The sequence below is a fragment of the Trachypithecus francoisi genome, unplaced genomic scaffold, assembly GCF_009764315.1.
Source record: "Trachypithecus francoisi isolate TF-2019V2 unplaced genomic scaffold, Tfra_2.0 Lachesis_group17, whole genome shotgun sequence".
NCBI lineage: Eukaryota > Metazoa > Chordata > Mammalia > Primates > Cercopithecidae > Trachypithecus > Trachypithecus francoisi.
In genome coordinates this window covers 57,463,701-57,478,611 of record NW_022681462.1, presented here as the reverse complement: position 1 = coordinate 57,478,611, position 14,911 = coordinate 57,463,701, and the positions used below count along the sequence as shown (strand labels likewise).

At 33.7% G+C, this 14,911-nt stretch overlaps 1 protein-coding gene across 15 annotated transcripts in view; it reads right to left on the bottom strand.

Annotated features, from left to right (window-relative positions):
* NRXN1 (neurexin 1) overlaps positions 1–14,911 on the bottom strand; it is a 1,146,744-nt gene that overhangs the window by 128,913 nt on the left and 1,002,920 nt on the right. For 8 of the 15 annotated variants that reach the window (XM_033175737.1, XM_033175738.1, XM_033175741.1 and 5 more), the window contains 2 exons: positions 12,241–12,330; positions 10,555–10,874 (listed from right to left, as the gene is read on the bottom strand). In XM_033175737.1, coding sequence (XP_033031628.1) covers positions 10,555–10,874; positions 12,241–12,330 — 410 coding nt within the window. The remainder of the gene's footprint in view (positions 1–10,554; positions 10,875–12,240; positions 12,331–14,911) is intronic. The other 7 variants (XM_033175746.1, XM_033175747.1, XM_033175748.1 and 4 more) reach the window with 1 other exon arrangement.

The following is a 14,911-nucleotide window of genomic DNA, read 5'->3' as shown; positions in this document are numbered from 1 at the left end:
TGAGTCAGTATATCAGAAAGTGGGAAGTTGCATTTTGAGTTTAGGCAATGTGAATAGTTTACTAATAGCATACCAAATACAAATTTCAGACTAGATGCTTTATACATGTGTTTTTTTACTTTTCTGAATCAAATTCCCAAACAATGTAGAATCCAAGACCACACTGACAAAGTTACATAAGATAATTGAGCCATTAAATACACATGGAAAACTCCAGTCACAAAAGAGATTAAGTAATGTCTGAAACTACAGTGAAAATTCTCTTTGGACAGTGGAAAACCCTCAACAGACAGAACAAGTGGGGCACTTAACCTTCCTGTTGTGTCTTATCATCTATCTTGTAATAGGTTGCCATGTAGACCCTGTCTAGAATCATTACCAACTGCTAGCTAATGCTGTGCATGGAAAAGTCAGACTTGGTAATGTCATCAAAGATTTTGAAAAGATATTAATGGGTCCTTTTTATTTCTGAAAAAATAGAGATTAGAACCAGAGAACTTCCCTTCAAGGAGAATTTCTTTTGGAAGAAATTTATATTCCCTTTAGATCCATGAACACAGGTACCTACATCATTTTCTAGCTGTGGACCCACTCTTCCAAAATATACTCAGGGACAGCTGATGCAAAGGTAAGCTTGGATGTGTAGAAAATATAAAAATCAATTTCTCTCAAGTGTGTTCCAGGGCCAAATTTTTACTGCTGAATTTTAAATGCTGGCCGATATTTAAGGAATATCTTATAACAGCTAGCATAGCATGGCAAAATATGTAGAGACTCCTCACTTGGTTCACTCTCCAATATTTTGGGGAATCGATAGTTAAACATATTTGTTACTTGGTCCTGGAATAATGTGGGCCAAATGGAGAACCATTTCTCTTATATGAGATTTGGGTCATCATGTGTGAATCTGTAGTGTCTAGAATAAGGCCTAGCATATGGAAGGAAGAATGAAGAAAAAGGGAGAAAGAAGAGAAGAAAAAAAGACAAAAGCACAGTGGGGATGAGGATAATAAGGAAGCACAAATAGGCACCTGCTATGTGCCAGATGCTATGCCATGAGCTTTGTTAATGCAAGTTTATCTGATACACCTAAAGAATGTGTCAAGACAAACATGATTTTAAAGTTCTCATTGTTATTGCCTCATACTTTACTCCATGTCACAGTTAAACATTGATGCTCAGAATTGTAACAGTCCTGGAAGTTTCTCAATAGCATAGAATTTATTCCATGTAAAGATGAAGATAAAAAAATTTAGCTTCCCCCATATTCCTCTGGGATCCTCTATATATCCTGCTGAAGTAGAAAAGTCCTAGAAGGGAGCTAAGGGGGCCGAGGTAGAAGGGAGCTAAGGGGGCCAAGGCTACGAACTCCTCTATTAAATCTACAGATTTGATGGTAATGCCTATTTTAGAAGAAGCTTTCCACAAATGCAACTTAGAGTTTAAAGACATCAACAAGAGAATGTGGGTAATTCCAGAGTGAGGGTAGTGTCTAGCACATTGCCAACACTTAAGACGTGAAATAGTGTGTTTCTCCAATATGCTTGTTATTAAAAAGAGTCTAAAATATCTTTTCTACTTGAAATTTGTCTCTAGGATTCAATTGTGTTAGTGACGCTGTTAACAATATACTCTAAATCTGTCATGTACAAAAGCTTTGCTATTGTTGATGTAGGGCACTTTATAATTTATGTATAGATTCACTAGTAATCTAAGGTCTGAGAAATGGTTCTTCAAAAAAATCCTGAATTGCTAGGTATTTTATCCCAAGAAGAGCATAATAATATATCTAGCAAAGTGTGCTACATATATTAGTTGTACAGAAGATATTCACAAATTTGTATTTTTAAATAAAAATATTGTGGATTTACAGGCAATATACAGCATGGTAAAAAAATACACACATATATATACTGCCTATTTTGTTTTGTTTTGTTAATTATCATTTAGAATGCTCACTGGATCAACCATTGGTTTACACAAGTGCTATTTGTCTGCTTGAGATTTTATATAAAGAGAATAGTGATAACAAGAATACAGTGAAAGTTGTTTGGTAAATGCTGAATAAAGGCAGATAAATTAGCTGAGCCTTCTCTTGAGGTCTCAGCCTAATGGTGTTAATATTTTTTTTATTGCTGGATAACTTTTCAGTGATACCAACAGATAAAAAAAAAAAAAAGCTAATATAGGCTTTAGATGATAAAACATCTAAGAAATTAACATAGATATTTAAAATTAATATTGACTTAGTTTATTGAACAAGCTTAATGTTTACATACATCATGAAGCAGAAAAGCAAGTATTCTTAACACACATACACTCATATACACACAATTATCTTTTTTGTTTTGAGACGGAGTGTCACTCTCTCACCCAAGTTGGAGGGCAGTAGCATGATCTCAGCTCACTGCAACCTCCGTCTCCCAGGTTAAGCAATTCTACTGCCTCAGCCTCCTGAGTAGCTGGGACTACAGGTGCACACTACCACACCCAGCTGATTTTTGTATTTTTGCTTCCTCCTTCCCCTCACAGAAAATGATTATTACATGTAAGAGATGAATAAATCAACAAATACAACCATAGTATGGACTGAAAATCAGAAGTTCACAAAGTATTATAGAACAAATAATTTGTAGTGCCGATTAAAACTAAGACAATTAAACTAGGTTAGATTCTTGATAGTTAGACATGAACTAATTATTTGATAGAAAGATATTCCTTTGTCCTACAACTGAGACTAGACATTTTAGAGGAAGTGCCAACTTCACCAGTCCTGAGAAAATTCCCACTGAAATCACTGTCATGTATCAATTAGGTACAAAGACTTCATTCAATATCTCCAATGTTGATAAAGAATATATCAAAAGATATATCAAGAATCATAAGCCAAATCTAGTCTAACTCACAGCTGGAAGTACTTGAAGTTTTTCATTCTTAAGTTGAAAAATGAGTATATAATGAATTCTTAAGCTCCTTAATCAAAATATGTTATCCAGGATAGATATGGAAATCATATTTGCAGGATTCAGTACCACACCATGAATTAGCTTCTGTGTGTGAACAACTGGGAAACAGACATAAGAAACTTCTTGAGTGCTCAGTCAACAATAATTTAAAGTTGGTGAGGAAGGAGGGGAGGTTGCATAAAACAGAGCAAGTTACAGGAATTCTCAGACAGCTCTTTGTTGTCCAGGACTGTCCCAGCAATGCAGTGTGTGTAGTGCTCATGGCCCTCATGATAATGCTCCCTTTGTGTCATTACCTGCCCTCCACTGCACCTCACTTCCCATACATATATCCCTTAGGGGAATGGTGTTGCCTTATTCGACAGAGAATTCAGCTTGGTACATGCCACACCAATTGATGTGCTGTTGTAGAAACACGAATTCACAGCTATTCTTCAAGGGCTTGAAAGCCAAGAAAGATGCTTTAATTTACAGTGTGTACCTGAAGAATGCTTCTCAGACATGACTTTCAGATGCATGGTGCTCACCTGTGTCAGGTACTTTTAACATTTCTTTATATTTTAGAATGAACATATGAAATTTCTATTTTTTATAGTTAAAAATTGGTGAAGTGGCCATACTTTCATCTGGTTCTTATACTCTTGACTCATAATCCTCCCAATAAATTTACTAGGTGGGAAACTGAGGTCTAAGTAACTCACAGCTAGTATGTGGTAAACACAATGCTCGGATTTAGGTGGGCATTTTAGGTTCTAGAGTCAATGCCCTTGACCACTATGCATAGTGACCCAACATCCCACACAAGCTTCCAGACCTTAGACTCCCAGAATGCAGCGCCTTATTATCTGACCATGGTAGGTGTCCAGCATGGAACCATATTTAGGCAACACCTACATAGATACTATTAGAAGGAATAATACATGATACAAAACTAAACTTCACTCATGACTCAAACACTTACTGTGTGACCTTGGACAAATGCTTCCCATTTCTGAGGGCTAAACTTTTCAGTCTATCACATAGAATAATTGTATATAGTAGATGCATTAAGGAAGGGAACTATATGATTGTATTTGCATTTTCAAAAGGATAATCTGACAGCTGGGTGGAGATCACAATGGAGGTGGTTAAGACTATGAGAAAGCAGGAAGTGATGAGATTCTGAATAAAGGCAATACATAAGGGCAGAAGATAGATCACCTCAATGTATCCTGAAAAAAAGTGGGCAGCATAGCCTTGGGTAAGTTAGGTTTTCTATGCCTCAATTTTCTCCTTTTTGAAAAGGAATAATAATACCAAGCTGTACTTTTTGAGTTTCCATCTCTTCCTCAGATATACATATATATATATATATATATTCTGCAGGATGTGATTACACTTTTGATTTAATTAGCAAAATATTTATTAGAAGCCAGAAGACCACAGAGGTCAGGTCCTTCTAAAGGTTAGGAGCAGGTAAAGTATATCTTGGTGTTGGTTTTGTTCTTTTCTCTGGCTTCCAGTTTCCTAAGAAAGCTAATGCTGCCAGTGGCACTATCCATGCAGGGTGCAATCCTGCTGGGTCTGAAGAAACATCTGAAGATTAATATACCAAAGTTTAATGTAATTGATACCTACATCTCAAATACTTTATGCACATCTATTCAAAAGAGATTTCCATTGCATGGTTCCCTTCCACACACAGGCATCCCCCTCGTCCTTCCTTTTTTTTTTTTTTCTGCAGCCTTTGACACCCCACGCTATTTGTTTTCTTGTCTATTGCCCATCTTCTCCAACTAGAACATAAGTTCGGTGCAGAAAGGTCTAATTTTGTTCAATGCTGTATTTCTACAGACTAGAAAGGTAGTAGAAAGGTACCTGAGATATAGTAAGTGCTCATCAAACTTGGTTGAGTGAATGAATGAATGGATAGATGAATATGTTTATCTCAGACTAGCTTTGTGGGAAGATGTCTCAAAACCAAGGCTGCATCTACCAATAGAGCATTTTGTCATCTAGTAAAACTTCCAAACCCCCAAAAAAATGCACCATGCAGAACTTAAAAAAAAAAAAAAATCCTTTAAAACGCATTACTGTAGCACTTTTTCTTGCCACGAATGAAAGGAGAAAAACACATTCTGAGTAACTGTTGCTTACACACATTTAAAATTACAATACATTACACTCTTCTCACCAGGCACCATTAAGTTCAGGAGAACGTGCCTTTGTATATATTTTAAAATATACATCAAAGTGTTTTTCTTTCAAATATGCACTAAAATTTGCTGTAAAAGTGTACATTAATTTAAGTAAATTCAGAAGAATGATTGGACTAGGGAAAAAATTATTCATGTCACCAGTATTTTTAAAATGCACAGTGGTTATCAGGAACATATATAATTATAAGTAATGCTATTATTTTTAATAGCAAAGCTACAACTAAGGTTAATTAATATTTTTAATAAAAATAAATTTTTTTCTTTGAAGTTGCAAAATGTATTTTGTTAGTTCTAAATATTTTTCAAGGAAATGTGTATGAACTCTGCTTATATTTTTCAAACAAAAATATTCATTTTTCCTGAGTACCTCTAAAGCCTCCAAGCAAGCAACACAAGTATCCAATATATTCATATTCTTTTCTTGCATGAACATTACCTGAGTTCTTTTTCAGAAAACCCAACTGGGAATCAAATGCCACTGACTTTAATAGGATGTCTCATACGTGAAATGAATGTCTCTGACAATCTACCAATAATATTTCTTGAATTCTCAATAGTTCCTTTCCTTGAGTAGGTTTGCTAACTCCACCCTGATAAAAAATGCCTAACTGAAACCATGGAACTCCTCCAATACATTTAACACATATTTACTGATTCCATCTCACTTTATAATTTAATTTCTTCCCAAGAGTTGCAAACTGTAGTCCCTCCAATTGAAAACCAGAATCTCTCAAAATTTTATCCTCTCTCTTTTCTCAAGACTTTTGAAACAAGATGAAAAGAAAATGAAAAACATTATGGATTCTAAACACCAGGCAAGGATACCAGAAACAAATTTTGCTCCGAATACAAAGAATAGGACATAATATGTATTATTCTTATGCAGTATGATTTTCTTACAAAGGTAAGTTTTGGATATGCTGTAAAAGCAGGGTACAATATCATTTATAAACCAAATAGGATACTTTTGAGAGTCAAAAATATACTACTAATAATTACACTGAACATCAGGCATGCACAGGAACTATCCAGGCCAACTGGGCTGCATGGCCACATGATGGAACACAGAGGTGAAATCTGGGTTTTGGTAAATAACCATGAGAAGACCTAATTAGGAGCATCATCACTAGAATCAAAGAAATTTTAGAGCTGAGTACAACTCAAGAATTTCCTAGTTCAACGTACTTATTTTACAGAGGCAGCAAGGTCAAAGTACAATGATGTGACCCAAGTTGTCCAAGTCACAGGACAAGGTAGGTGGTTGTGCTGAAAGTGGAAACCAGGTCTCCTCATTCACCATGCTCTTTCATTATACTATAATCTCTCTATAGTATGTATGTATTCTCTACCGTATGTATGTAGCTTGTAAAATATTCTCGAAGGAAAGAACAAAAAGATCATAAAATGTGCTATAAAGAACATTCCAGAAGCGATGTCACAAGCTTGATCTCAAAAGAAATAGCACAGCTCAATTTTCCTTTCTATGTGGACAGGCAAAGGAAGGAAATGTTGTCCTCTTCATGTTGGCTTACATGTACTCATCTCATATGACACTGCAAGTTTAATTAGAACAGGGGGAAGATTTAGCAGCCAAAAAACGTGCATGATACTCATGCCGCATGCCAAGAAGCTCTCAGAACCTCCAAGAACTTTATAACACCAGTAGTTTTTGCAAATATTTGCTTTCTGAGATTAGCCTTCTGGAAAGTTTCATAAAATGAGGGGGCCTTATGGAAACATTTAAAAATTAAATATTCCAAGTGAAATGAATTTTATAAATTTTATGTAATCCACATAAAAAGTACTATCAATATTGTTATATTCACATTAAAATGAACCATTTGATCAGAAGTTTTGGTAAATGTTCCTGTTATATCTTGATATAAATCACATCTTTCTAAAGTAAACATTGGGCTGAAAATTGATTGTCATTCAAAGGAAAAGGCCAGGCGCGGTGGCTCAAATCTGTAATCCTAGCACTTTGGGAGGCCAAGACAGGTGGATCACGAGGTCAGGAGATCGAGACCATCCTGTATAACATGGTGAAACCCTGTTTCTACTTAAAAAAAATACAAAAAAACTAGCCGGGCGAGGTGGCGGGCGCCTGCAGTTCCAGCTACTCGGGGGGCTGAGGCAGGAGAATGGCGTGAACCCAGGAGGCGGAGCTTGCAGTGAGCTGAGATCCGGACACGGCCACTGCACTCCAGCCTGGGCGACAGAGCGAGACTCAGTCTTAAAAAAACAAAAACAAAAACAAAAACAAACAAACAAAAAAAAAACTTCTTTTTTTTTTTTTTTTTTTTTTTTTTTTTTACTTTTTAAAGGATATTTACTTGGACTTTATGGAGGATATTTTGATGAACACTCCTATATTCTCTGAGTCTGCGAAAACTGAAATACATTTCTCCCTTATTACTACCCTTGCAGGATGGCTGAACAAACCTCATCTCATGTATCTGAAATGAATCCAATTTAATTCTGCCTGACCAAAAATCTGTTTCCATAGTTTTAAAACATGCAATCACCCCAAGGTACATGGCCATTGTAGCTTAAGTGGCTCAGTGTTATCACCAAGAAAAATGCACTTTGATTGAGAAAACCGTCCAGTGTGGCTTTTGAAAAATGAAATGACCCTTTCTGATACACAATTTAGTAAGATAGTTGATAAAAGCGGGCAGATATGGCCACTATGGATAACATTTAAAGGAAGATGCTTCATCCAACCTGCAAAAATAGGACAAAGGTTACAGTTTTGAAATTAACATTAGAAATTTATCTCATATTTAAATTTCCTAGTTTAAATATTACTGTATTTAGAGGACAATTGAAAAGTCAACTATGAATTATGGAAAATTTTCAACAAATTATTCTGTTACTCAAATATAAATAAATTGCTTTCTTCCTTAATGTTTTTCCCATACATACATGTGTTGTTACCTGTATTCATATATATATATATATCACGACTTAAGAAATTTTAAAAACTATTAGACCAACTTTAAAATACCGTTGCTACAATTGAATACTTGTAACATATCAATTCAAATCCTTTAATTACTGTCATTGGTTTATTACAAAGCTAACAATTTTGAATATCTATTTTTAAATGAACCTAATAATCTCTTATTTAAGTCAATATCTCCTCAAGTGAACCAAGTATTCACTAATTAATTAGATCATTTACATCTATAAACTGCTGCTGTCTTCAAACATGTAATAGCTTATAATAAAAGAGGCTCTTTTCATTGGCAATTAATGAGCAGTTAGCTATTTACCTTTTGCATTAATTAATATGATAAAATGCATAAATCTTTATTTCTGCATTTCTAGGTATTTAGCTTTCAAGTGAAACAGCTATTTTGTACTTAAAAATAATATTTCTTAATATATGTTACTAATTGACAAAACACATAAAACTAATGCTGATAATTTTTTTTCTTCTTTTGGGACACATCTGGTTTATATAGGAGATTTGGCAACTGTAATTTCATTAATGATAAAACAAGACTACTAAGAAAAGTAACTGATTATTTCAAATTATATTCATAAAAGCATTCCTAACTCTGAATGTTCTCTTGTGAATTATTTTAGATAAAGCAAAGTCTATCAATTTATTAGAGTTTCATTTTTACTGTATCAGATTTACTTTAATAACTTGCTTATCAGTAAGTGAACCATAAATCTACAACAGTAACAAATCATTAATGAAATATTAGCAAAGAATGTTAAATGGGGCTATTGGGCAAGCATAAATCTTTCTAAAGTCACAAGTCTTTATCCAGGGAACTAAGTGCTATGATGTTATCGGCAACCTTATAAATCGTAACAAGAGAGAAAATCAACAAAAGGATCACACTGCAGGCAAATATTCCTACTAAAATGTATATTCCTTGAGGGCAGGGATTTTTGTTTGCTGTTACCAATTTATCTTCATGCCTAGAAAAGTATCTGGGACATGTAGAGAGTGATCAATAAATATATATTTGTGAACATCCTATAAGACATCCCATTTTATTTTGTAGCCAAATGCAAATAGGAAAAGAAAAGAGAAAAAAATGAAAATAAGTGCACATGCAGGTGCAATATATCCAACGCTACATTGAATTTGTATTTTTTTGCCCATCCCTCTTCTAGGACATTTTCTCTTCCTGTATTCTGTTCCTCTCACCCTTTTCCATTCAAAGTAAAAATCAGAGTCTGTTTTCTTCATTTTCTGGGAAACATATGTTAATTCATATTTAGGGTGCTGATACAAACAGAATTTGCCTTCTATTATTTTCCTTCCAAATTGGATGCAGGTCTGTTTCAAATGTAAGAAGTAAAAGCAAATTTAAATATAATTATCATTCTTGCTTCTTCAGAATGCACTTTTCTGGAAAAGTAGGGATCGTGTATTTGGAAAAGCTTTAAATGGCACCTACTGAATATACTCACTATCAGTAAAACAGAACAAAATGTAACAATTAATTTTGGACCAAGGATAATACACAATTCTGAAAGAATTAACAACTGGATATGTACAAAGGCTATAAATACCAACAGGAATCTAATGGCATTTGAACAGCATCTAACAGCACTTCAAATAAGGGTATTTTTTTCCTGTGTTCTTCACTAATGGAACAACAATATCCAAATCAGTGCCTGAAATGTAGCAGGCAATCAATAATTACGTCTTGATTGAATTAACATACTTCCAAGTTGTGCAAATGCCACATTTAAAAATTATATTCTTCAAAACTTTTAGGCACAAGATTGAAATAAGCTAATTAAAGTTAATTCTATGTGAGGGCAAATAATCACATATACAAAATATCTTATCCCATATTTTGGGTTTGCGTGCTTAGATAAATCAATAGAATTTTTTTTTTTTTTTAATAAATAGTGAGAGTAGACCCATCATTCACCAAAAAAGCCACATGGCTATCAATTCAAAATGTTAAACTTCAAAATACAATAGAAGTATTGTACTATTGAAATATCTCTTTTAAGATTACATTTGCTTTGATTTTATTTTGAAGTGCTAAGCTTAAACAGACAAGGTTTTCAAATATTTCGTTAACTTGTTCATTTAAACTAAAAAGTGAAAATCCTATGTAATCAGCAGACAATCCACTCAGCTTGGGCTAGAGGAGGGTTATGGAATCAAAACTATCATTTAGCATCTAACCAATCAAAATAAAATCTTTTGTAAAAGTCCACAAAACTCTAATGAACAACATATACACATTTCATATTCAAACGGAATGCATTATGTTAAGCTAGTCTCAAAGGAAGCTGTAGTGCCTGAGATCAGAAAAATGTTCCAATTTAGAAAAAAACACACATGCAGAAAAGCCCACTATCATAAATAATATAGGATGAAAATAAAGGAATAAAATCCACAGGCTCACCTGGCTAATGGGTTCTTTCGTCGGGGGCTTTCCTCTTCTGGCTGTGCTAGTAGCCAGGGTCGTGGTAGTCTCCATAATTGATGTGGACATCTCTGATTGCATGGCAGTGGCTGTCGACTCAGTTGTCATAGAGGAAGGCACTTCACCAACCAGTCTCACATTTCCCACTATGGCGATGTTGGCATCGTTTTCGGCTGCCATATTCAGAACTTTCAAGCCATTGTAGTAAAGCCCAGAGAGCTGGCCCTGGAAGGGCTGGCCCTGCTCTTTCCCGCCAATTATTATGGTTGCTTGGCTATTGAAGATTGTGAGCTGACGCCCTGTAAAAATAATATTACATACATGCAAAAATGTTGATTGTGAACTCTATATCTACAAAGGATGATTAAACAGATCTTTCATGGGGTGAATAATGAGAGCAATAAACTATAAGAGAGGCATTTGACTCATAATTCATTGCTTGTAAATGAGGTGTCCATGAAATGCATAATTATTGGCAAATACTTGTAAATTCTCAACTTATTATAAATGTAGTGCTTTTGCTAAAAGACCAATCAAAGATATTTATTACAAATCAGTTTTTAGTGGATCCCTTTCTCCTTTTACATCAAGATCTTATATTGTTGGTGTCTTAAGTCTAAATTGTTAAATTTTAAAATTGTAAGATAACATTTCAAGTATTTGTCATTCTGAAATTACCACTGACAGAAACTAATACATAGCAGCTAAAATCTAATTTAAATTTTATGGTAAAAATTTCATAATTCACATAATGTCCACATATATCTATATGTTATTCTTTAGTGCTGTTTATTTTTTGAAGGCAATCATTCATTGTTATTTGAATTATTCTATTTTTCCGGCAATCACACTGAAAAGAAATGCATGGTTTACACTGAGCATGTCAGAGACAAAAAAATTCCAAAAATATTTTTCTGATTGGCTTTCAGCACATCTATCAAAACAAAACAAAATGAAAAAAAAAAATAGCTTCAGATGTAAAAAGCGGCTTCAGGAATGATACACAAACCGATGGAGAAATGATGGCACATTTCCATCAAACAGCAATCCTTAACAACAATCCCATTATCATCAAATTGAGTATCCAGTTTTAGCAGATTGCTCTCTGCTCATAAAAGCATGCACACAACTTTAAGTTCAGTTTTAATTAGGTCTTGTTCCCAAATCCTCTTAGAAGGTTGTAAACGTTAAAGGGACTTCATTATGACCGGCAATTCATATTGCCCACTATTTAAGATTCCTAGAGTTTAAACAAAGAGTTTTTTTTTTTTTTTCAGGACCATAATAAAGATATCAGAACTACATATATTTTAGTTAATAATTTAGAGGCTGGAACATGTAATATAATCTATGAACGATTTATCATTTTGGGTTAATGCTTGCTGTGAGTACCCTCATAGATTGAGTTAGTGGATTATATTTAACAGTCCCTTTAACCTTAAGTTAACTGGGTAAGATTATTAAACAGCTGGTACGTCTAAAAATGTATAGAAATTATTATACAAGGTATGCAAATATTACTATCTACATTTTACTGTTTTAAAGTTGTTTTTAATTTAGTTTTACGGAAAATTTATTTTTTATGTTTATTAGTGTTACAATGAAGTACTACTTGGTTATGTTCAAATTATTTTTTTATTTGAAGTTTTAATCAATGTTTTTTACCTTTGTCGAGTAGCCATTCATCAACTACTCGACCAAGTCGATATGGAATTCGCTGTCTAGCAATCGCCAGGCGCTCGTTATCATTGTTTCCTTTAAAGTTTAAAGAGACATTTCATTGGTTAAAATCTGTAAGGTCAAAGGTTAAAAGTTAATACTTAAAGCTTGAGCTATACAGTTGCCACATGATTTTTTGAAATTTGGAATTTTAAAAAGTTCTACCTAGAACATTTCATGTTTCAGACTTGTCATTCATTCATTTATTTTATTTTAGCAAACAAAATTATTCCTATGTTAATTGAAAATTAGAAATCTGCATTTGAGCTAGGTTATTAAACTTATGTTATAGACAGACCCGAACAACCAATTTAAACAGCATATAATAGCTTTACAAAAAATGACCATTGACCTCAGGGTTTTGTCTTTTTGATGTTTCTTATTAACTAGTTAAACATGTTCAGGTGAAACAGGTTTAAGTTTTCAAAATACATTCAACCTCTTATTCCAGATTAATAATTTATGATCACCAAACTTAATACCATCTTTGGCACACTGAAGCATCTAAAATAGGCCTAGCATACTTTATTTCCTAGTCAGAAAATAGAAATTCTTATTCACCTCATTTAAGAAAACAACAAAGTCCAAATAGTTCTTGTGTATTTCATACAAATTGATTTATCAATCACTTGGACATCACAAGAGAATACATCTTACATCATCCAGATATGTTATTACAGGAAAAGGCTTTGACAAAAGTGATTTTATTTGAGTGTCCTTGAGTTTCATTTAAAGCTTAACATGTTGAAGCAAATAACATTTGAAAAAATAATTATATGTATGTTTTTATATAGTCAAATAACTGTTTTTTATTAAGTTATTCTTTAAAAGCATGACCGCTTAAGGAACAAATACAAGCCACAAACAGTGGCCCCTACTCATAGATCTAACCTAAGTGAGAAGCCCTGCTTCTTTGCATAAAAAATGATCTGCTAGAAACACTGTTTAAATTGACCTTGAATATTGCTTGCAAATAGATGAGTGTTTTCTCCATCTGTAAAGCACTTAGGAAGAATCTGAGATGCCATCTCGGTGCTGAATTCTGTATAATGCAAGAAGAGATTTTCTACTCCATTAGAATTAACTAACATGGAAATCTGAGCTAAGACATTTTGGCATTAGCTCAGATGAGGACTCAGAGGTGAAAGAAATGTTGAACAGTAGTACTATCTACATAAAAAGACTGGAGCATTTTGTTAGAGAAGATAAACAAATAAATTTACATTTTATTTCTCTGATTTAGAATAATTTATAAGTGCTTTCTTTTGCTACTCTTACAATACATTATACTTACCACAATAAACCCAGCATAATACTGATTACACGCTTTTGGAGAAACAGAAAAGAACTATCTTTTAGACCTCATCAGTTTGTCATCTGAATGTCTATATGACTGAATGTATTTCACACATTAATATTTAATTTAAAATGCAAATATCAAAGTCAAGGCAAATATAAAGTTTAATGAAAACATTAATATGTATTTTATATTTATATTACACATATAAAATATGTAAAATAATATTTTATAATGTGAGAATATAGTTTTGTTAAACTAATAATTTTTTAAAAAGGACACGAATGGTACAAAATTCCAACCCTGTCTTCCATTTTTAAAAGTGTACATAATTTGTATTCTCTTTTGTATTTTTGCATATATGCATATTTGGACATTTTTAAAAAAATGTAATACTAGTTACTTCAGGACAGTGTGATTATTGATCAATTACGTGCTTTTGGCTTATATGTGATTTTATATAATAAGCATGTTTGACATGTGTAATTTGAAAAGCAATCACAAAATATTTTTCAAAAATACATACCCTTTGCTCTATAGTCTTCTTTGTCACTCAATACTCATCCCAGCTCACACTAGTATAACACTTCTGACAACATTATGATTAGGTGGTTCCTCATGTTTTTCATGCTTAAGTCTTCCAATCATCAGGAATGACCCACATTCTCTCAGACACCATCCAAATCTAGGTTGCAAATTCCTCTTGCCCAAGTACTACTACAGTCTATTGACAGACCTCTCTGCATCTTCTCTGCAATTAATCACACCCATTTTCCACATCTCAGTCAATATCTAATCATGCCACTTGTCTAGTATAACCCTTCACATTTCTCTTAGGATAAAATCTCAGACCCTTAGTGAAGTTTATAAGTACTTCCACGATCTGGTCCTTTCCTACCTTTCTGTCCCCTCTCACAGCCATCACTGCCTCACTCTGCTCTTTTTATCCTTATGAGACTTCTTTCAATTCTTCCAAAGTTTTACTTTCTTCTCTCTGGGCCTTTGCACATGTAGCTTCCTTTATGGGAAATACTATCCCTTGCTCCCACCTCATCTCCATTTTTCATTAGCTAACCATTACTAATTAATGGAATCTTCTTGGCAGGAACATTTTTCCCCAGAAGGTATTCCCTGATGTCATCAGGTTAGATTAGGACACTTGACTATGTGTTTTGTAGCTCCTGAAACATGACCTTTAGAAAGAAGCATTGAGTCTATAATGGCAAACTTGATAGTTTGCCTTCAATCTCTGAATATCCCTCCATGAGGTCAAGTACTATGCTACTATGTGCAGTATTTATTATTTCTTCAGTGCTTACT